The sequence below is a fragment of the Delphinus delphis genome, chromosome 10 (genome assembly GCF_949987515.2).
Source record: "Delphinus delphis chromosome 10, mDelDel1.2, whole genome shotgun sequence".
NCBI classification, from domain to species: domain Eukaryota; kingdom Metazoa; phylum Chordata; class Mammalia; order Artiodactyla; family Delphinidae; genus Delphinus; species Delphinus delphis.
This window is the reverse complement of record NC_082692.2, coordinates 41,535,161-41,559,552: the sequence shown is the minus strand read 5'-3', so window position 1 is coordinate 41,559,552 and position 24,392 is coordinate 41,535,161. Positions and strand designations below refer to the sequence as shown.

The 24,392-nt window shown below is 44.9% G+C and overlaps 1 protein-coding gene across 1 annotated transcript in view; it reads right to left on the bottom strand.

Moving 5' to 3' along the window:
• Positions 1–24,392, bottom strand: part of LRRC1 (leucine rich repeat containing 1) — a 127,624-nt gene that overhangs the window by 6,993 nt on the left and 96,239 nt on the right. Inside the window, exons 5-11 of the mRNA XM_060021347.1 lie at positions 22,293–22,349; positions 21,934–21,997; positions 21,472–21,546; positions 18,664–18,808; positions 16,025–16,143; positions 14,219–14,302; positions 4,886–5,001 (exon numbers count right to left, since the gene is read on the bottom strand). Coding sequence (XP_059877330.1) covers positions 4,886–5,001; positions 14,219–14,302; positions 16,025–16,143; positions 18,664–18,808; positions 21,472–21,546; positions 21,934–21,997; positions 22,293–22,349 — 660 coding nt within the window. The remainder of the gene's footprint in view (positions 1–4,885; positions 5,002–14,218; positions 14,303–16,024; positions 16,144–18,663; positions 18,809–21,471; positions 21,547–21,933; positions 21,998–22,292; positions 22,350–24,392) is intronic.

Sequence of the window (24,392 nt, the reverse complement as noted above, 5' to 3'; positions counted from 1 at the left end):
TCCTGGGGGGGTGCTTAAAAGACATCAAACCCTTTTTCATTTTATTGAACCAAAGGGTAATTTCTTTTGAAAGTTTGTCCCTATTTCTTTTTTAAAAAGGAATTAAGCTAATGTCCTCCAGAATGTTTCAAGTTTCAACGTCTTGGGCAAGAAATCTATAGTCAGCGTCTCTACCTTGGAGAGAGTAAAGAAAAAATAAATCAAGATTTGAAAGCTGGCATGACACACAGATACTAAAAACACGGTCGTTGTGCCTTCTCAGACTAATAACTGGCTTCCCAGATAAGTGCTAAAGCAAAGGTATAAACAAAAGGCTAAACAGAGCATCAATAATAAATAACAGCTGCTAAGGATGCAAATCATGTCATAAAAGCTAAAATAAATTACTAGACTCCACAACAACAGGTCTTAAAATCACATGCCACCAGGCCAGGTAAGACGGATGCGTGGTCTAGAACACTGGTTTTCCCGCAAAGAATCAACGTGCCAGCTTGGATTCCACTGCTGCCGGCCAAGCACACACCACACATGAGCTCGTTCACACGTGTCTTATGGACAGAGGTGTTCCCAGTGTCAAAGAGGAAAAAAGCCCTACTCCCTGCCCAGTCTGCAAACAGAGACTCTGCGGGCTGGGCCGACCCTGTCGCTGACTCACTGCGGCCTTGGGGAGAAAGACACACACTCCTCTGTTCCTCTTGGGTGAGCCATCCCAGATACAAGCCAGAAAACAGATTTTTTTAAAAATCTGCTTTCCAGGGGAGTTAGTAATACATTTTTGGTTTATTCTGGTACCTTCTGTTCACTACAGGATCAACACAAGAAGCCGCAGCCCCCTTTGTACACATCTCTGTGGTACATTTAGGACCACATCGCCTCAGAAATAAAAAGCCCGTGGTTACTATTTACATCAACAGTACAAGGAATAAAGCAAATGGACAACCAAACCGTGAGCTTCTCGTTTCCAGATACATCGGTGACCAGCCCACTGAAGTGACCTTCCCCACCTCTGGCTATGATAGCAGTTGCTTTATCAAATTTATTTAGCACCTAAACATGGCCTACTGATTAATGTAATACTAACTAGACCTATGGCTGAATGCTTCTTACAACTGAATATTTCATCTGTTTGTTACCTCCTAGTAGAATTGTTAGTTTTAAGCAACGTTTTCAAAAATGTTTAAAGAGATACACAGAGAGAACATAATCAGTGAAAAAATGTAAACAATCCCAAAATATCTAAAGCGAAAGCCCCCTGTAACCTCAAGTTTCCAGCCCTCCTCTAGGGGAACCACTTAATATTTTGGTGTTCTCTATAGGTAAGATTTTTGAAAAACAAAAACAAAAATGAGAGCACCAGGCACTGTCCACACTTACTCTTTGCCCTGGACATCGTGGGTCACAACGCAGAGAAACAGATCATTCTCTAGCTGCTCAGTATTCCACAGTCTGGCTACACTGTTGTGGTTTGTCTTTTAATATTTTTTCCAGCTTTATTGAGATCTAATTGACATATACCACTGTGTAAATCTAGGTGGACAATGTGATGATTTGATATATAAAGTTGGTGTTCAGTGTCTGAGGATGCAGGACCTGCGGATGCGGAGGGCCAACTCTGCTGCGGCATCTTATATAAGGGGCTGGGGCATCTGCCCATGTTGGTACCCTCGGGGGTGCTGGAACCAATCCCCCCAGGGATACAGAGGGATGACTGTTTCGGGAAATGATTACCTCAGTAGGCTTAGTATCTCCATCTCACATAATCACCACAGCGTGTGTGTGTGTGTGTGTGTGTGTATGTGTGTGTGTGTGTGTGTGTGTGTGTGTGTGTGTGTGTGTGTTGGAAGCATTTAAGATCTACTCTCCTAGCACCTTTAGAGGATATAATACAGTGTTGTTAACTACAGTCATCATGCTGTATGTTAGATCTCCAGAACTTATTCATCTGCTAACCGGAAATTTGTACCCTTTGACTGGCATCTCCTAATTTCCCCCACCCGCTGGCCCCTGGCAACCACCAGTCCACTCTCTGTTTCTATGAGTGCAGCTTGTTTAGACTTCCCATAAAAATGAGATCACACAGTATTTGTCTTTCTCTGTCTAACTTATTTCACTTAGCAAAATGCCCTCAAGCTCCATCCTTGTTGTTGTAAATGACAGGATTTCCGACTTTCTCATGGCTGAGTAATATTCCATTTCATATATACGTATATATGTGTGTACACACTCACACTCTCTCTCTCTCTCTCTCACACACACACACACACACACACACACACACACACACACACACATCTTATTCATTCACCTGTTGGATGCTTAGGCTATTTCCATAGCTTAGCTACTGTGAATAAAGCTGCAATGAACATGAGAGTGCAGATACCTCTTGGATATCCTGTTTTCTTTTCCTTTGGGTATATACCCAGAAGCTGAACTGTTGGATCATATGGTGGTTCTATCTATAATTTCTTGAGGAAACCCCACACTGTTTTCCATTGTGGACGCACCAACTTACATTCCCGCCAACACTGCACAAGGGTTCCCTTTTTGCTGTGTCATCACCAACACGTGTTACCCCTTGTCTTTTTGATAAAAAGCCACCCTAATAGGTATAAGGGGATACATTTTAGGCTTTTTAATTTATTTTTTGGATCACGAAATTCAAAGTTACAAACGATTTCTCCGTCGACAGCCATGGTTTGCAGTATTTGGCACTAGTAATATTGTGAGGAAGACGCTCCAATACCCGATTTTGTGTACTTGGTGGATAGTCATATGGGAAAGAACCTAAGAGTTAAGGACATCTGTATTCTGGGCCCACAGGTGGCTGCTGATACAAGGCACCTCCTCTATTACTGAACCAGAAGGCTTGGGGCTTTAGTGTCCAAGTGGCATTTCAGTGTTATCCTTGCTATAATTTTCCTATCAAACGTGTCCAAAAAAAGTTTCTGGGAACCGATATGCAGCCTCCCTGTGCCGTTTCCTACTTTTATATGCTTGTGGGGAGAGGCAGAAACTTCTGTTGTATTTGGTAGGACTTCCCATGGTGTGACATTTCTGCAAGCTGAAAAGCTAACATGGTAGCCTCTTTTCACCTGGAGGGTATCAGTTTCTCTACTGATACTTTAAATAAGTAGTAATTAAATATTTTAATAAGCTTAAAATCTGGTTATGCGTCTATATATACAATGGACTAAAGGACACACCTAACTGACTCAGATGACAGCTATGGCACTCGACTTTTTAATTGGCGTTTGTCCACCCTGGCCCAGGCATAATAAATATTGAACTTTCCCTTCTCCTGAGAACTTGAGAATGGGGTCTTCACTCGTGTGAAAAACAGTTTTTAGAGGTCAGAGCCATCTTTCTGCTCGAGAATTAGTGACGCAAATCCATGCTCCCCAAAGTGGCAAGAACTGGGGCGGGTCTGGAATCACTGAGCTTCTACTGCTGTAGGGAGAGGTTAGGAGGGAAGGGCCCTTCTCAAGCTGCATGTCTCCCGTTGGGCTTAATCCAAGCAGAAATTCAACATCTAGCTCAAATTAATTCTGAGTTTCCAGTCACCAGTGAATGGCCTTAAGAATCTATCAAGATGTCCTGAAAGCATCAACTTTAAAACGGTGAGGGTTTCCTGAGGCCATAGCTCATCCCCAGGTTCCCCCGTGTCCTGCTGTTTGTTTAGCACTGCTGTCCACGATCCATTAGCAGGAGTGAAAAATGGTGGCTCGTGCCTGACCTGTGAGCAGCGAATCACATAGGCCACAATCCCCCAGACACTCTTTGGATCGCTGGCCTTCACCATTTTGAAGCATTGATTATCTTCCCCTGGTCCAGCACGTTCTCTCCCATCTAACTATATAACACCCAAAAGCATTTTTTAAATTCCTTTTGGCAACATAGCCTGTGATATCAGGCCCTTTGCAGTGGCCTGCCAGCCATTCTGCAAAATGAACATTTTTAACATTTCCATTCAGTCGACAGATATTCACCAGGCATCTACTGAAGGGACAAATCACAATGACACACAAACCATCACATCTAACTTTAGGTAACTTTAATTTCAGGAGGGTCGCATGCAGGTAAACAAGCAGTTATCATCAGGGTAATTCAGAAATGCAGACCCAGAGAGGAGGCTTCCTGGAGAAAAGAGGAACATGAGTGCCAAAGGATAAAAGTGGGGAAACAGAGACGGTGTCAGAGGTGGAAAGAAGAGCCTGGGTAGGCGGGCTCAGGGGAAGGAAAGTGCGGTGACATTCGCAGTGATGAAATTGGTTCAGAATGGCTGAAATGACTCTACTCCACATTCCAGAGTCTGGCAAGCAGCCCGCAGGCCTCTGACCCAGAACTCGAGAGATGGCGCTGCTGTGACCTTGGGGACACCGACTGGTGGCTCGTCAGGTTTTTTAGACTATGAAACACCTGGCAATTCTGACATTAGCTGTGGATCTTCTCACCAGCAAAGTGTCCCTGAATACAATTTTGTTCACAATGTCAGGGGGTTCAGAGTCACGGGCAAGACACATCAAGACCCCTGGCTACAATCTAGCTCAGACTCATGGGAGCTCTTTTTTCAGATGAGGAAACCAAGGTCCACAATGACATACGGAAGCCAGTTATAAAAGCCAAGACCTAGGTCTCCCTCCCCCTTCCATCGCGGTACCGTCATCTGGAAAGCATGTGTCCGGCCGTGCCCACTGTAACCTTAAAGGACTCCACGCTCTGGCCGCCCTTGACCTTGTCCGCTCCATCGGGCTCCATCACTCCAGCTCCCAGACTGGGAGCTTCCAGGCCTGGCTAATGTGACCAATCAGTATATATTTTACAAGGTGGAGCAAAGGCAAGACAGCCAAGGCTGGGGTGGATGACCATTTGCTTGTCTCGGGCTTACCTGTTCCCTGCCACGTCCAGGACGTGCAGCTCAGCGGCCCGTGACACCTCCGCAGGGATCCGAGTCAGCCTGTTGTCGCGCACGCAGAACACGGTGAGGCTGCTGCACCCGCCGATCTATGATGGGAAAGAAAACATGACTGTTTTCCAGGTTTTTCTGGGAGATGGGGGTGGGACTGGAGGGTCTCGTTCATCAAATGGCATGAAAAGGATGCACAAAATAACATCACACGATTTTAAGTCTCACTGATGACCAGCTATGATTGATTTAAATCATATAAAACACTGAGTCGTCCAGTAAGCTTAAAAATCTCTGCAAAACATTAAACACGTATGTTCTAAATTAAGTCAAGAAAATAAACAATACAGTTCAAAAACTGCATTCTGAACAGAACGTCATTTTCTACTGCTACCTAATGCAACTGCATCTTTTAAATATGTTAACCAGACAACACAGGTCCAGACATATAGTATTTGGTAATATGGGAGTTTAAGAATTCTAGTTTGGAAAAAATTATGAAAAAGGATATATATATATATATATATATATATATATATATATATATATATATATATATATATATCTCTGAATGACTTTGCTGCACTCCAGAAACTAACACAACATTGTAAATCAACTATACTTTAATAAAAAATTAAATTAAAAAACAAAGAATTCTAGGTTTCAAAAGTCAGGCCAAAGATACACACACACGCACACACACACACCCCTTTGAAGACCTGCCCATTATGTTAACTTCAGTTTTTCAGTTTCTTTAAAAATAAAAGAAAACGAGGAACATCTGAGAGATGATACATTGATTTCTACCATACATCTTTTAATAGCCTTTGGTCATTCACAACTTAATTTGATAAATTCATTGCCCTTTGACAAATGCAAAATGAACCATCTTGTAGCAAAAAGTGAACTTGGTCGGCTAAGACCTACTGCTGAAAGCACAAGTCAATATCTGCGTCCACACCAAATTTGATTCCCTTTTTATTTTAAGTAACCGATTCAAAGGTAACTGAGCTTAGTAAGAGTCTAGTCTTCGCAAAAGAATTCAAGGACTCTCTTGAATAAGCTGTCTGTGGTTTCTACAGTCAGGAAAGCTGAACGAAGGGGTTGCAAAACCAGCTGGGTCCCAGACACAACATCCCGCAGGCCCGCGTCCACGCTACACTCTCCACACATGCGCTGTTCTGACTCAGGGCGGCTGGGGAAAAGGGCTGATGAAGGGACCTATTGATTCTGATACATGGAAAAATACCCCAGAGCCTCCGCCAGAGGAGGAGCAAGACACCCAGCTCTCCGTCAGTATCTGAATATACCTTCTGCCCTTTTCTATTTATTTCTGTGTTAAATGTACGTGTGTATCTTAAAAAGCGGAATGCACATTTATGAAACTGCTACATAATTACCTTTGTGCACAATCTTTTTATGTCTTCCCTTAGGAGTTAATATAAGGATTTTGAAATAATATATTTAACCACAGCATGTAACCATAATGAATGTAAAAGAAAACTAAACACACAAGAAAACACAGACTAACATTCCTCTCTGGTCACCTGGAAACACCCAGAGACGTACTGTTCCCCTCGTTTCTCAGTATTCACATTTCCCATCCCAGAAAAACTGGTTTGCTCACTGTCCTCTAAAAGACATCTTATATTTTTGGTCGCACTGTTTCTTATAGATACACCCTTCTTCTTTCTGTCTTTTTTAAATCTTACCATCACCCCCAATTAGCTAAACATCCTCTACCCCGAAAAGCCTGCCCAGAGCCCCTGGTCCACGTCAATCCGTTTCCTTTCTAATTATGGTCCATACAAACCCTCTGACAGATCGTTTGACGGGGCTGTTTAATTTGCACGCTTACATGTCATCAGGGTGTTTGGCATCCTCTCTGCCCAAAGGTGAAGCCCAGCTACCTACCAACATTCCTCATGAAGGTATGTCTACACACTTGTGTTTGTTTACTTACTACTGAAAGGCTGCTACTTAAAGTTGTCATCTGCTTCTATGTGTAACAATGGAGACCGCAAAACTCTTTTCCCTGGTAAGAATTACCAGGGCGGCCTCTCACGTTTTGTAAATATCACGTCCTAAAAGAGGCACATCTTCTGTGGGGCCTGGCATTCTTCCCTCCCTTGAGGAAGGGGCTCAGTCTAACCCAGGTGCCCAGGCACCTCCCAGAAGGAAAGGAATCAAAACCCTGGACACCCTGGATCGTGTGAGGACCGACACGATTAGATTCGCTCTGATGAATTTAGGTGACCCCCACAAAGATCGACCCATGCGGAGGTCCCCGTGGGGCCCGGCCCCGCTCCATGTGGACGGGGATCCGCACCGGGTCTGCGAGCCAGGAAGGGGCGCCTACTGGGTCAGCACGTGGCTGAGGCCGGTCACGCCTCATGCCGGCCTGGCTTTGAGGAGACAGGGCTTATCTGGACTCCAGGGAGGCAAAGCAGGTATCGGTTATTTACACACAGAGCCGAGGCTGCATCGTGACTTGGGGCTTCGCTTTGTCAGGAAGCCGCCCACTGCCCCCGCCACCGGTGGGGTCTTTGTCTGGGGGGCCTACTGTTGCATACACCATGTGAACATTTTCCGTTTGTACCGTGTGCCTATACCATCTACTCCTAAACATTAATTAACTAATGAAAGTGGGTCAGAGAGGTCTCTGAAAGTCGCCCGTGCAATAAAAGTTCTGGACAAGTTCACACCGCTTACGTACTTTGGGGGAAAGAACGGGAACTCCCGGTGGAGGGTGTGCACTGGCTACGTGCTTACAGCTTGTGATTTATTTTTTTCTCTTTCCTTCCCCGCTCTACTCTCACACCATTTGAGAGGTCAAGAGGAGGAAGGCAGTGTATCCAAGAGCCTCAGGCGCTCTGGGTGGACAAGGCAGGTGAGTGGCCTCTGAGCGCCACTGGCCATGTTTTCAGGAAACGATGAGGACAGAGAGTCCATCTGGGCTGAATGTGTGAGGGCTGCCTAACGGGGCAAAAAGCAAAGGACACGCTCACACCAAGCCAGCTGGGAGGGCACGGCGCAAAGCTTTGGCTTTTGGAAGAGATGATCGAGCAGTCAAAACCATGATTCCAAAGACAGAGTTCTTCACAGACGTCAGAGGGGGATGCGGGGTGACGGAGAGGGGGGGCTCTGGGATCTCACAGACCAGGGGTGGAACTTAGGCTCCGTCTTAGGTCCTGTGGATTTGCATATGTTACTTTAGCAAGAGTAACAATAAGCATTAGATTGAACGAAACCACCTATCACAGCCCCTATCCTAGGACCTGGCCTCCTGCTGCTGTCAAATAAACGTAGCTGTTGTTTTTCCAAGAAGTGAAAGTCCCAGGTCCCAGTGACAGGCTGTCCACACCTGAGCCCCTGCCATGTTGCTGGAACTGTGCTGAGGCTGGCCACCTCCGCCCTGGATGCCCCAGAACCTCCTGAAATACTGTCCCCCTGACGGTGCATCACAGTGACATTTTGTGTTCATAGGAGTGAAGAACTGGCCTGAGCTCAGTATTGCATTCTGCATCATTCGCGTGTATTTGTGCTTTCTCTTTTGGGTTCAGGAGGCAGAGTTTACAGGCTCCTTAGGGGTCAACAGGATAAATGTCTCCATCACTTAGAAATTCTGGGAAGCAGAGTCACTGTTTAAATAACTTATTACCAGTTACGTAGGAAGCTGATATTTTCAAACTCCCTTTAACCACAAAATAGCACACAAGGAAGGCAGCACCAGAGAAAAGAATACGAGGGCTTGGACTTGGATTCTCTGAGAATTACAGAACGTAGCTAAGGATCCTTGTTGAGCTGTTCTGTGTTCTCCTAATTCAAGACAATACTGTCCTTAACTCTTCGGCACTGATCTGATCCATCTCAAGGATATGGGACCTGCAGATCACTGAGCAAACCTTCAGTAAGGTCAACTTTCCCTGAGTATTAACTGCCTGCAGGTGACAGCTTAAAGGAGATAATCAGACAGATTGCGTGACTCAAAGAGAAAGCCTGTGTTGGTCACCTTTGCCTATAGCCTGCCTTGTGAATACCTGCCCCGAGTGGAAAGGAACTTTCATTTTCCTTCGGCATCTTCCTTTCAATATTATTTGTAACAGAACTGAACCCACATTTCACTGGCAAGAGGGAAAATGTACAATAAGCAAAATCTGGTCAAAATCCTATTTGAACAGAAATAACATGAGGTATAATTTTAGAAACCAAAGACTATTTTTTGCCTTTCCCATGATCATCTGTGGCATATTATTCAAATGTTCCCTGCTCCAGAAATATTTTGGAAACCATGTGGTTTTGGGACTCCCTGAATTGTTGGGCCACTGACATCAAAATATCCACTAACAGCGACAGCATTCTTCTAATTATAAGAAAGTAACTTAGTTGACTGGAAAATAAAAACCACATACACACACGCACGAAAGCACAATGAGAAAATAACTCAAACCAAATCCTGCCATGAAGGGATAATCAGTCTTAACATTTTGAGGTTCAAATGCCATGCATTTGTGATTATAAATATGCACTTCAACAGAATTAGAACCATCCCTATGATCTTTAGCACCTTTGTTTGCATACAGAATCAAGAATGTCTTCCCAGGTCATTTTGCTTCTAACAGAATTTTTACTGACCACATAGTTATTTCCTTCTACATATGTATCACAGATTACTTAGCAGATCACCACTGTAGACACTGCTAATTAGTTCTACCATTTCTTTGCTGTGTGATCCTGGGCAAGTTACTTAACCTCTCTGAGTCTTAGTTTAGAAATCAATATCTGTTGGATACTGATGATGATTTACCTATACCTCATTGAATTGTTGTGAAAATCAGACAAGAATTAGCCTGAACGCACTTGGCACAGGGCCTGGCACATGTCAGCTGCCTCCGGACATGTTTGGCATGGTGCCTGGAACATGCTAGATGCTCCTGCATACACTGGGAGAAATAATCTCATGCATGATTCTCAGTGTACATCCATAATAGTTCTCCTAGGATAAATTCCTAGAACTGGAATTACAGAATCAAAGGGTATGCCTATTTTTCAAATTTTTAATACTACTACCAAATTCCCTTCCAGAGAAGTCATAATAATTTATATTTCCATGATAACAGGTACTTTCCTGTACTCTAACCAATATTTGGTATATTATTATATTTTTTAAATCTTGAAAATCTGATAGGTGAAAATGCTTCAATTAACATTTTGCGAATAATGATTTCACATTAAAAGTCATTTCTATTTTTTTCTCCTGTGAATCACTGGTTTTTGTGGGGGGGTTCTTTGCTTTTCTTTCTGTCCACTTTTCTAGAGTGGGTACATCTCTTTTCTCAATGATGTGAAAGAATTTCTAACAGAGTAAGGAAAGACAGCCTTCTTCACGTGTGATGCTGTAAACATCACCCTTCCCCCAGCCTGTCTTTATTTTCTTGAAGGTCAGAAATCTCATTTTCACATAGACAAATCCATCAACTGTTTCTTTTATGAGTTATTTCCTCTTTCAAGTTTAGGAATGCCTTCTCTATCCTGAAACCCAACGGTCAGAATTTTTTTTTTTTAATTCTAGCATTTTTAGGTTTTGTCGTATCTCTTTTATTTATCAATAATTCACTTTAGAACATCATGGGGAACTTACTCTAGAAGAATTTTAAATTGTACTAATAAGAAGGCAGAAAGCTGTCTACAAAATGAGTACTCTATCACCATGGACATTTCTGAATAGCACAATATCTGTGGGTGATTCGTGTTTACAGATTGTCTGATAAAGGAAAGCTTTGACGAATGATCTGCAAATCCTCCCTTGTCTCATCTGACTGGACAGGTATGATGTAGGTAGAGTAACTTCCATTTTGACCTAATGGAGACGAGAGACTAAGCCCTAAACTTGGATATATACTCCATTTCTTCCAGCCAGAAACTCTCTGTGGTCTAGGTCATTTAACAATAAGATGTGGCTGGAAATACTATAAAGTTTGTGTCTATCCTCATACCCATGATCACACATACACCGACGTCCTGTCTATCCACGAATCAGAGTCTCTTCCCCTTAATTCTTCCCTCAATTCTTCCCTCCACCAAAAACACGGTTTTTTAGGGAACTTCCTTATCACAGAAACATACACACTTGAGCAACGGGATGAGAAATAAAAGACGCAAGTAAGTGGATTGAAAAATCAGAAGCATGCCACATGTAGCAAATAAAGCGATTCTAGCCTGTCCCTCGGAGACAGAATCGTGCCAACAAAGTAGAATTTGGTGAAGGCAGATGAGCCCCCAAGGTATGCCTTTCAGAATTTCTGAATAACTTAAGATGTAATTCACAGAAAAGCATTCTTTTGAGAGAGAGTAATCGGAACAAGTCTGACAAACACATAGCAAAACCAGGTTCCAGGCCATGCAGTCATTTAAAGAAACAAAAAAAAAAAAAACTGAGTTTCGAGGAAAATGTCCGATGTTTTACAATGAAGAGCACACAAAGCTGTCAGCCGATCTGAATCTTCATGCATTTGAGAAGCAGAATGGAAGTCAGAGATGCAACTGTGGTCTGAACAATACTTACAAGATTGCAAGTTTACCTGACTTTTCTAAATTTCCAAGCAGCTAACAATTAAGAAAACAAGAGACATTCATTGATTTGCAAATGTTTACTACACATAACACCACACAACACAAACAGAATCTATTATTGTGACCCACACAGTGCAAACATTTTCCCCTCAACCATTTGGGGAAAAAAATGCAAATAAATGCTGCTATAGACGAAGGAACTGTGCTGTAAAACTGACAATATGTGATACTATCCAATGGGGGGAAAAAAAGACAAAAAAGAGGAAGAACTACACAGCACGCCAGACCAATGGCCATTAATACAACTATGGATTTGGGGCATATAAATGGAATTGGTCAGCATTTCAGTTTAGATGTGTCATGCGTGAGACTTAATTGTTCAAGAGGAAGTAATCACGTTTGGAAAGAAAAGAATCCAGTCAGGAGAGTGCAGGATTTGATAGGATGGTATCAAGCTTGGAGGCAGAGTGTATGCACACACGTGGCATTCCCCCTGCACACACACTCACACTCACACCAGACCAACAAACAAGACCCCGTTCAAGGTGAGGGGCCCATCGATGATTTGGCAGCTCAGCCCGAGGGTCAGAGGCCAGCACTGCCCGTCTCTGCAGGGTCACCAAGCTGGGACCCACAGCAGAATTGGGACACGTCCTAGCCTGGGAGCTCAGAGTATGTGAGTCGGAGTGAAATGGGCTAGAAAAGAGCCAGTCCCTGGGGTCCTAAACAGCTCTGCTTTCTCGGGCAGCTGAAGGAAAAGGCACAAACTTCATTCCTTGATGAAACTCCAAATGCCAGAGAAACAATCATATCAATAATTTCATTCTCTCAGAGTGACAACAGGACTGATGCTAATATGATGGGGACAGTTTACAAGAAGAAACTCCTCACATTCTTGTCTAAAATGTGTTCCTTTGAAAGAGCAGATCCAAAGAGAGGGATGGGGACATGGCAGGTGCGTGGTGACCTTGCTGGGGATTAACATCATACTCAGAAGCCCTCTCCTTGGCATTTACTGAAACTATTCCTCAAATGTATTAATTTTCTAAAGTGTCCAAACTAAAGATGATTTGACCTTCCTTTACCCAATCAAGGTCCTGCCTTACGTCAAGGTCACAGCGATGAAAAGGTAGGTTCAATCTGCTTTTATGGGCTTGGCCATCTGGGGACACGTCTGGAACCCATTCTCCCAACTCCCAGCTGTGTGAGCCCCGGTGGGGAAAGCTTCTCACCAGCCTCAGTTTCCTCATCTGTAAAGTGAGGAAACCCTCACGGCCTCAAAAAGCTGCTGTGACGATTCAATGAATATACACAACAGCAGCTAGTGTAGTGCAGGACATTGAGAAAGGAAGTCATGAATCTTTTCTACTTCTCTCTGCATGTGTTTATGTGTCCGATCTACACCCACCCACACATGTTCTCCAACAAGAGTACAATTAAATGCTCAGAACACCAGCTCTGTGTTTCGGTTTATTGCTTTGAGACTGGAACCAAAACATTTTGATGAGCAGACTCTCTGTTGTCCCAGTTTAGCTGAGATGAAGAATTAGGTCTTTCTGCTGGAAACAGAACGTAGTCACATTTATAACAAACATCCTTATGCTTCCACTCAGGAAGGCTGGCCGTTCTCACCCAGGGACAAGCCTGGGCTGCCGAGAGTAGAACACCCAGATGGGGAAGGGAAAGAAGAGACCAAGCCAAGTCGGACACCCAGAGAAGCGGCCCTGGGAGCGTAAGAACCCCTCGAGCTCTGGCTGGTTGGAGGGCAGCTTTGAAACTATTCCAAAACAGACGTTAGAAAGGGTCAAACAGAGAAATAAGGAGGAAACGGTGCCTGGCCAGTGGTCATCACATCAGAGGACACAGCACCTTTTCATATGAGGCCTTGGCCAGGGCGAGGGGCTCACCAACAGCTCACTTGATGGGCGGAGGCAGGGGGCGGGGGAGAGTGGAGAAACGGCAACTTAAACTTTATTTTAGGTTCTATTGCTAATAAAAAATCAAGCTCAGTACGACCCATTTCCAATCAGGTTCTCCTGGTTCCAAATAGAAAGAGAGTCTTCCTTTTAAACAATGGCCCAGACACCTCCCTGTGTGATCTGTCCCAGGTTTCCTCCCCATTCTCAGTATCGGCACCTCCTTTGCCAGAACTGAAATGCCACTAAGCTGCACAGCTATGCCTGCAAACGATGGTGACCGTCTCTTTTCTCCTGCTTGCAGCACGGACCAAAACATCCTAAGAACCTGGCCCGACCTTCGCGGGCGTCCTCCTCTACGTAGAAGGCTCGCTCCCTCTCTCCCGGAGGCAAGCCTCTGCCCAGGAAGACGCCCCACCAAGATCCATTTTTATGACTCCAATGGTTATGCGGCAGTTTAACCTCCTCATTAAACCCAGTCAAACCCAAAGTCATCCCCTTCCTCTGCCCAACTCCCAGATCACCCCTTCCTGTCCGTGGTGTCACTGTTCTCCTAGGTCAACCCCAAAATGTCGTTCTCTCTGTCCCCCAACAAATTCACCCTTCCCAACTCTGCTCACAACTATCTGGACCCACCTACTCTCCTTAGTGTTACTGATGGTCATTCTTTCATACAATTCCTCCAACCATCCCTGAATCCACAGATGAGAGTTGACACCTTTAAAAAGCATCACATAAGTCTTTTAAAGTAGTTGACATCTTTGACCCCTTATGTGTTATTATTTCTTTATAATTATCATTATATTATTTTCTTAAAAGCACGTACCTCTTTTGGTAAAGACACTAATTTATTTCTGTCTGCATTCAAGTTGCTCAACTTCTTAAGTTTTCCAATGCTCTTAGGTAAAGTCTGTTAAAGTAACATTTTTGTTATTAACTTACTGCATACTTTTCACACAGCTCAGAGTAAAACAGATCTTCTCAAGAACTGAGAGAATCTAATCTCATCCAGTAAGAGAAGTGACGGTTCTTCCTGGATATCAGGTGTTTGTAACACTCACTTGGGGGACGTGGCATCTAATATTTTGTATTTTTGTAGAAATGAGAGTATGTTTCAATGAAATGAGGTCAAAGGCACAGGCCTGGGAACTGAGAAACACCAAGTAAAAGAGGTAATGAAGGCTCTTTAAGTCAACAAAGTGAAATCTGCAACCTCGAGATTCATCCCTCCCCCGCCTGCACCTCTGAGAACTCCAAGAGATGGTGGCTTAGATGCCTGTGGAGGCCAGAGAGCTCAGCAGGCAGTGAGAACCCGAGCGGGGGGTGGGGGCCATGAGGCTGGGGGAAGGAGGGGGGCCACCCGGGCTGGTGTGGGAGCCCACGGGGCGGGGGGGGGTCTTCAACCCTGATGGAATCAGGGATGAATATTATTTTTCTGACTGTTATGACTACCATCTGTAATTCCTCTTTTCTTTTTTTTTTTTTTTTGACGTGGACCATTTTTAAAGTCTTTATTGAATTTGTTACAATATTGCTTCTGTTCTATGTTTCGGTCTTTTGGCCGTGAGGCATGTGGGACCCAGCTCCCCGACCAGGGATGGAACCCACACCCCCTGCATTAGGAGGCGAAGTCTTAACCACTGGATCGCCAGGGAAGTCTCTACCATCTGTAATTCTAAACCCAGAAACAAGGAAGGAGAGCCTAGTCCCTCTCACCCAACCTGCCCGAGGAGGCCACTGTCCTGTCTGAGGGGAGATGCTCCGGGCACACCCCGCACTACCAACCCTACATCCTTCACTCACTCTTGCTGTCTTCTTCTGATCTTTTCACCTAAAGAGCATTACTTACTCTGTTTATAAAGAGAGGAGAAAAGGGAAGAAAAGAGGAAAAAGGAAAGTAGAGTAAAAACTAAAGTGACAAAATATAGAGAAAAGAGAATGGCAGGAAAATAAACTAAAGAAAACAGCGGCTACAAGACAACGACAAGAGGAGAAAGGGGAACAGATGGGGTGGGAGGTGAAGGACGATGGACGGAGAGGAAGCAGCAGGAGGCGAGAAGCAGCTGAGGTTTGCCGTCGCCCTGGGAACCCGCCCCAGCAGGTGCTGCCCCGGGAAGATGCAGAGGCCTCTCTCTGGTCCAAGCCCGGGGAACCTGAACTGCCTCACCCAGCTTCTCAGATGGGGCAAGATCAAGGTCAAAGCTGTGCTCTGGCTCCTCCAAAAGAGCATCCCCCCACCCCCAGTGCTCCCAAGGCTTCCCGAGACAACCACCATTCCCTCCCCCTCTGGCCCATCCTCGGACTCCCCGATGGAGGCATCAGCACCTCCACTGACAAGGCCGGTCCCCACCCACCCCCCGCCCCCGCCTCCCTGGGCCCCCTAGTGTCCAGCTCAGTCCCTGTACCCTAAGCATCACAATGGGGACACACTCTCTGATGGGGGACCTGGACACGTCAAAACGGATCACCTTTATGTCACATGCTTGCTTCTCAGGTCCCTTTGTTAGTTACAATGTAAGGCAATTTCCATCTGGTCTACCCAAATTACAAATAAGTAGAATCGAACCTAAGGAGCCTTTGTGATACAGAACCCACAACATAAGTCTCCCTCTGACCCTGGAACCACACTCACCAGGAGCCGGTTTTCCGTAAGAACCAATTCCGTGAGGCTTTCACAGTCCCCAACCGCCTCGGGCAACTGGGTGAGTCTGTTCTGATCCACCTTCAAGATTGACAGTTTCTTTAGTTTTCCTGTAAAAGCGTTATTCAAACTCATTAGTTATCACTGTCTTCCTGATCACCGCTTGGTACTTCCTATCGGCTGTCCTTGCTCATTTGATTTCCTCACCCAGCTTTTCAGATTATGAAACTGTACCATTCTCATTTCGACCACGAACAGTTGAGAGTTAAAATCATTTGTTCAGAATGTCAGAAACAGTCAGCAATTAGCGGCAAATCCTTTGGAAAGTCACTACCTAAAAATACGTCAAAGCCCAGAGATTTCAGGAAATCTGATGGATCTTTAAGAAGAAGAAATGTCTCGTGTACAGAGGAGAGACTTTAATGTTACTCTAACAATCATCCTCACTAAAAACAAAAGACAGCACAGTGCAGTTTATTCTATCACCTGTGGATGACAATGACTCTGTGAAGATCCCTACGATGAAGTATTTCTGTCAATGCAGAGTCAGATGGTAATCTTTGGGCTTCCCTGGTGGCGCAGTGATTAAGAGTCCGCCTGCCAATGCAGGGGACACGGGTTTGAGCCCTGGTCGAGGAAGATCCCACATGCCACAGAGCAACTAAGCCTGTGAGCCACAACTACTGAGCCTGTGCTCTAGAGCCCACGTGCCACAACTACTGAGCCCGCACTCTACAGCCTGCAAGCCACAACTACTGAGCCCGCGCTCTACAGCCCGCGAGCCACAGCTACTGAGCCCATGCACCACAACTACTGAAGCCCTCGCGCCTAGAGCCTGTGCTCTGCAGCAAGAGAAGCCACCGCAATGAGAAGCCCATGCACCGCAATGAAGAGAAATCCCCACTTGCCGCAACTAGAGAAAGCCCGCGCACAGCAACGAAGACCCAACGCAGCCAAAAAGAAATAAATTTTTGAAAAAAAGATGGTAATCTTTGAAAAGCCACATTAAGACTGATCTATTTCACTCTGGGTGGGAAAAACGGACTCACGGGCAATGCCCTCAGGCCACGGGAAAGGAACTGGGGTTTACTGCAGCCTCCTCAGCCCCCGCGGGATGGAGGAGATCCTGCATCACCAGATTCTCACTTTCAACTACTACTTCGTCAGGGGCTGAGCCTACAGAGCAGAGGTCCTTGTTATCCACAGAGAGTGGCCGGCATGATGACACTGTCCCCAGGAAAATCGGAGAACAGCCTCTATCGTAAAAGAGACATAAATCTGGAGATGTGGAGATGCTGAAGGGATGAACTCGCTTTGCGTGCGGTCCCGGGGCAAGGCAGAGGAACTCACCGATTGCTAGGCTCCTTGTTTAGCATAATCAGTACCAACTAACACTGTCCGCAGAGAGTCCCCCCGCAGTCCTCAGGCCAGGAGACCCATATCCTTCTGCGAGGCATGGAACCCTACAGCTGACAGAGCTCACTCCAAGAATCTCCTCAACAACATCACTGACAAGTGGTCCGACAGCCTTTCCTCGAATACTTCTAGGGATGGGAGGCTCATTTCTTCACTAAGCAGCCCAAACAGATGCATTTTAAGCTCTTTCTTAAATCAAACTGAGATTAGCAACCCTTTCCTTTCACCCACTTGAACTAGAAGACGGGATAAATCTCCTTCTACCTGACAGCCTTTCAAAGGCTTGACATCAACCGTCTCATGACTCCTATTTCTCCCTTTTCCCAACGACAAAACATCCCCAGTCCCTACAACTGCTTTCCGATGCCATATATGATTCTCAGCAAATGTTTCTACGTGGAGTCAAAGTCCCCATCAATTTCCCAACCAGCCTCAACCAAAATGCAGAGCCTGTATTTCTGCCAGGTCGCTATTATCATCTGGACCAAATACCAGAAAGGAAGGGGTCCTCTGTCACACAGCTTCTCCAACTACTGAAAACCTTCCCCAAACTCCCTTTGATGTTCTGAATACAAGTTAAGTGAAGGTCAAAGACAGCTATCCTATGTCAACCACACAGTTAAATATAATTTCTTACAATTTCTAGGCAGCTTGGCTACAGTGGAGCTGACAGCGTATGTCTGTTTATATCTTCTCTGTTTGCATTTATTTTCTCACCCTGGGCTGTGTTCCTTTACGGGAAAGAAAATGTCTGGACGTTTTTTTAAAGGAAATGGCAAAGAATGGTTCAAGGAAAAGATGATTCTCAATAGACCAGAAAAGGTTCCATACGACACCCACTCTCCCCGTAACAGTCCTTACCTGGGTCACACCATAAGGTCAAAGGTCGTTTCCCATAAACTATTTACGATGCTCAATTAGAAATGTCTTAGTGGTTGTTCATATGTCTGAAACACATTCTGTGATTTGGGCTGATCCCTACTGAAATCATGGAAATAAGATGTGGAGGAAGTAGACAGGGGCCAACACTTAAAAGTAACAACACGTATAACTGCTACCAGACCAGGGCGACAGAAACGCTTGCATATGGAGAAACTTTAATTGTATTAAATATTCCTTGCTTTCCTTCTTTAAAAACAAATGACTGAAGGAATCACGTCCCCAGCACCTGAGAAGAGCCAGCACCTTGGTAGTTAGTTATTTTCAATACTCACCAATGCCATCTGGGAGTGTTTCTAACAAGTTCTGGGAAATGACTAAATCCGTTAATGACGTCAGGCCACTGATTTCTTCGGGAAGTCTTTCCAACCTGTTTTCAGAGACATCTAAGCAGAGCAGGTTCTTCAGATTTCCTATTTCCTACATCAACGACACAGGAAAAGAAAGTCATGCCTGAACCTGCCACGGTATGGAGGAATTTGTTACAGCGATTTTTCAAAATCGAATCCCAGAGAGGTCCTAAGGATGTTTCCTTAGCGCCGGTGTGAGTGTGAAGGCAGGGGTAAGTTTCCAGACCCCCTTCCAATGAAAACCGAAAGCAGTGTGAATCACACACACGGAGCTGGGAGGGACGCCAAGCCCTCCGACGTCACGCAGGTGAGGAATCACTCCCTTAATAAGATGAGGAGGTTGGCACCAAGAGAAGATGAGTCGTTTTAAGGTCCCACAGATTAGTGGGGGGAAAAAAAGGAGGCTAGAATCCAGTTCTCCAAGTTTGGAATCAATCACTCAGAAGGCAGCTCGCACTTGAGAGTGAGCCTGAGATGTCCTGGAAGGAAACCATCTACTTTCTATCTCCCATGACAGACAGCGCTTGTTACGACATCGGTGCGTCTGCTCCCCAGCCAAACTGGAGCACACAGACCCGCCGACACCGTTAACACCCGGGACAAGAAAGGCAGACTGCTTTGAAGCAGAAGAGCCAACCCATGAGTGAGGGAGGTGCCTCTATGAGGCTCACATTCCATTCAAGAGATCTTCCGCTCTCCAAGGGCACAGTTTCTCTCTGATAACCGCCTCCACTGTTCCGTGCCATTGCCAGTCTGTTACGTTCCCACTCTCAGTACCCTCCCACCCAGACTGGTCTGGGCATCCTCTGCCCACGTCTGTTCACAAACCACGCCTCCATCTTTCCCTCCAGGAAACATCGCTCCAGTCACGGAATCAGACCCCTCCTCTAACTCCAGTGGCTCCCTGATGGCTACATAAGCACAAACTCCTCAGCCGGCATTGAACTGGGATCGATTCTTCCAAGTTTATCTCCCACCTAATATACATCCTGTGAGCCCCACCCCTGCATTCCCTGCCTGTAGGAAATCAGACTACATTTCTACTAATTTCATGCCAGGCCCCTGAGGTTCTTCCACTTTTTCATTCATTCCTTTTAACAATGGCTTTGTCTCCTTTTCTTTCTGTCATCTGTGAAGACAGGAAAATAATTCTGATTCTCTGGGACTGTCTGATGTGTTTAGTCCTGGCTTAACAGAAGGTTATACAAGCGGGCAAATGAGATGTTGAAATAACCACTAATAACATGACCAGTGGCGTGTTCATTTCTTTGTGTTTGGGACATGGCATTTTGCACATAATTGTTCATGTACATCTGTCCACACATATACTCTCCCCCTGCATGTCTAATAGCTGATATTTTCAAGTTTATTGAAGTATAGTTGATTTACAATGTTGTGTTATTTCTGCTGTACAGCAAAGTGACGCAGTTATACATATATATATATACACATATATATATATATATATATATATATATATATGTTCTTCTTCATAGTCTTCCATTCTGGTTTACCACATTGAATACAGTTCCCTGTGCTCTACAGTAGGACCTTGTTTATCCATCCTATACAGCTGATGTTTTATTACTTTCTTAATAACTCCCTGGCATCTTCCCCCCATCCTTTGACTCTTAAGTAACTAGAATCCTCTCAATCAAAATTTCTCATAATTTCCTAGAGAAATCTAAGTGTTAATCAAACCCTTGCCCACACCAGTTACTGTTCTGTCCTATCCTTTTCCCAAATGCAGCCAAGAACTCAGAAATACACTCAAATTAGTTCCTTAGTTGCATTAGTCGTGGGTGATGTCAATGGTAATTCCAGCACTATAACTACAACAATTAGAATTTTACTTAAATGCTTTTTTCTGGTGTTAGGCTTCCCTGCACCGATACACATTTCCCACCCGAAGTGCACGGTCCCATTACGACAGGTTCACACAGCCCAGCAGACAGCTTCTGAATTACTGTAAAATACACACACCTAGACCATCATGAAATATATTCTGACTTTAACCCTGGCTGTAAGAGACAGCAAAGAGTAAACTTCAGTAATAGTTGGAGAAAAACAAAGTAAGGGGGGAAATGCCCGTGTGTTGTTGTTAGTTCAAGTTTCTCTTTCAACTGACCAGAAAGCGGGTCCTGCTTGCTGGGACCCACAAGGTGACCACGACGTACTCAGAAGCCCACACGAGACTCCATTTCATTCCGAACATGGTTCTCACGCTCGGTAACAGCAGGAAAAACATGAACAGCGTGTGACATTCCAGCTAAACCATAGCAACACTTGGAAAAAATATGAAATAAAAGCTTTTTGCATTGCTCTTACATCAACTATTACGGGGCAAACTGGGGCCAACTTATCCCAAAGCACTTGGCACATCACAAACAGTGGCAGAAACTTGTACCATCTCAATCTGGCATCCTGGTAACTTCCAAATTTGCTGGGCTTCACGCAGGCAAGCCAAGCATAGAGCAAGGATGAAATAAAATGCAGACTTCACACACTACAGGATATATTTATTATCGTTAGAAATGGTGGGTGGAGGCTTTCAGTGTTTCTACAGCAATGCAGCACGGTGAATGCTCAATATATTTTTCCAAATCTGCTTTTTCAACCAATGTTTTGGTTTTCAAGATCCCTCCTACAGAAAGTCTTATGTAGAGGCAGGAAACACATGAAGGTGGTGGTGGTTTTACCTTTTGGGGGAGACAGTGTGAAATGACCACTCACCTGAGGTAATTCTGACAGTTGATTTCCGTCCAACCAGAGATCCTTTAGATGTAAGAGAGCGCCAATCGATTCTGGCTAAAACAAAAAGCAATGTTATGGTAGCAAAGCTCCAATTTCAAGCCTTCCATTAAGAAAGAACCCTAATTCAACAGTTAGTAATGGGGTACTGCAGAGGTCGTTTGTTGGTACTTCTCCAATATCAGCCCCCCTTCCTAAAAGTATCCCCAATGTTCCCCAAGAATGCCAGCTGTTTCCACTGATACCCATCATCTCTAGCCGTGACCCTCCACCCCTGAATCATCATTCTTAACCTGTGTGAACTGAAGCACGTTCTCTAATGCTGCCAAGCTGTATCCGTGGAAACACTGGCTTACAAGCATCCCTACAGATCTCCCCCAAAATATTTTGTGATCGTGACTAAGGACAAGGTGAAATTCAAATCTCTCTTCAGTACAGACTTACCAAATTATATATTTCATTGTTTCCTAAATCAAGTTCTTCTAGTCTCCGTAGCTGGGTTAGAGAGCTATTAAAAAAAAAAACAAAAAAACAAAGGGAGGGAGCTCTTAGGACTTAGAAATGCTGAGCAGTACGGCATTCCTCACTTGGACTAGTTTCCCAAAATAAGATTCATCTGGATTTTATGGTCATAATTATTGCACAGGAAGGACTATTGAGAGAAGGCTGGCATCTCTCAAATTTTCCAAAAGACACAAAATTTCTTTTTGACAAGACACTGTAGTACTTTTTTTCTTTTTTTTTTAATGCTTCAAGAAGTTCATTCAGTACATAACCCCCTCTCCTTTTCCCCAGAGACTCACTCAGGGAGATACGTAAGAAGATTCTCTCTCAGTTCCAGTGAAGCCAGGTTATAAAGACTAGAAATGAACAGAAGGAAAAAGTATAAGGAAAGTTCCTGAGATTCTTCCTACTCCACCCCCCGCAAAGTACACACTCCACAAGGAGCAACTCTTAATAAGACCTTGTACGTCACTTCCCAGGGGAAAACATCTATGACCACCCCCACCCCCACTGAAAACAGCATCATCTCCACTTCCCAAGTTTTAATATTAAAATAAAAAGAGCAGGGTCATCACAGTAAGGCACCCTCATGCCTATACTTTGTACAGTTGATATGTGAAAATAACTCGCTAGCCCTTGAAAGACAACCACTCCCAGGACCAAGATAGCAGCCGAATATGTGCTTCTAGGCTTTAGAATGTCGAAAATGTGCTGTTGCCATAAAAACAGGAAAGCCTTTAATCTCGCGGAGCTCTTCTTACAAACATCAGTGAGAAACCATGCCCGTTTGAAAGCAGTGGGCACATCGGTCCAGAAAGTCCACATGCTCTACTTAAGACCACAAGTTTACAGGGCAAGGGAGCACTGAGATGCAGGAGGACTCAAGTAATAACATACTCCACGCGGTGCCCACGATGCGAGACGGTGGTCAATAAGCAGTGGCTGTGGTAATGTTGCTTTTATTCTTTTTTTTTTTTTTTGTGGTACGCGGGTCTCTCACTGTTGTGGCCTCTCCCGTTGCGGAGCACAGGCTTCGGACGCGCAGGCTCAGCGGCCATGGCTCACGGGCCGAGCCGCTCCGCGGCACGTGGGATCCTCCCGGACCAGGGCACGAACCCGCGTCCCCTGCATCGGCAGGCAGACTCTCAACCACTGCGCCACCAGGGAAGCCCGCTTTTATTCTTAATAAACCCCGAATGGCACTCTTTCCAGCAGATTCTCCTGCCTCTCAGCTGTAATCCATGTCTACTAGGAACACGGTGCAAGGAGACAGATGTTCTCCCCAGATGCCGACGATCTGGGTGGCAGTGGCAATTCTGAATCAGCAGACACCACACACGTCCAAGTATGTCAGCACTGGCACGAGGTACTGATTCAGTAGATCATCGGTTGGTCTATTTCTCCAGCAGCCACTGTGCTAAGCTCTAACCAATAGAGAACTCCAGCTTTTGCTAATGTCACCAGAGGAACGACAAGATTTGGAAGGCATTTACGTGTGAGCGCACAGAACACGGGGAGTCAGACATCATCCCAACACTCTCACCTGCCTTAATCCTCTGTACTCCTTCCAACATCAAAGCCAGAATCGCGGGCACTGACAAAGCCGGTTTCATAATATCAGAAATGTAAATTTGATGTTCAGGAACGATACATATACACACGTAAAGCCCATGGGCTTGGAAGCGTATTTGAACTATACTAGGAAATGCACAGATACGGTATCTCCTCCTCTAATTTTAGAGAACTAAAGTTAATTTTAGAAATTTAGAAGCTGAGTAACGGTTTTCACAATTAAAGCAAGAGCAAACAAATACAACTCTTTATAACATACTTTTTTTAAAGAAAAAGTCAATATCCCTGCTAATAAGTAATTGTGAATTTAATATCAATTAGTCTCTCCCCAAAATGCACCCAGGTGGGAGTCGCAGCTACCCAGTTCTACTGCCTCGGGGCCAAGCCTTTACGTAGAAGAAATAGAACGTGGGAGGGAGAGGGTGCAGTATCTGCCCCCAAAAGCAACCTGTAGATAAGGGGGAGACAGGACGTTAACTCACTGTAAAAGTAAAAACTTAAAAACAAAGGGCTTTGTTTCCAATGTTAAATGCTCCTGGAACCGCTGGCCAGTTTTATGGGGAAGGTGATCATCATTTGGCTGCTTTCACATTTCTATTTTAAAAACCACTGATAGAATTGTCTTTTTTTTTTTTTTTCGGTACACGGGCCTCTCACTGCTGTGGCCTCTCCCGTTGCGGAGCACAGGCTCCGGACACACAGGCCCAGCGGCCATGGCTCACGGGCCCAGCCGCTCTGCGGCATGTGGGATCCTCCCGGACCGGGGCACGAACCTGTGTCCCCTGCATCGGCAGGCGGACTCTCAACCACTGCGCCACCAGGGAAGC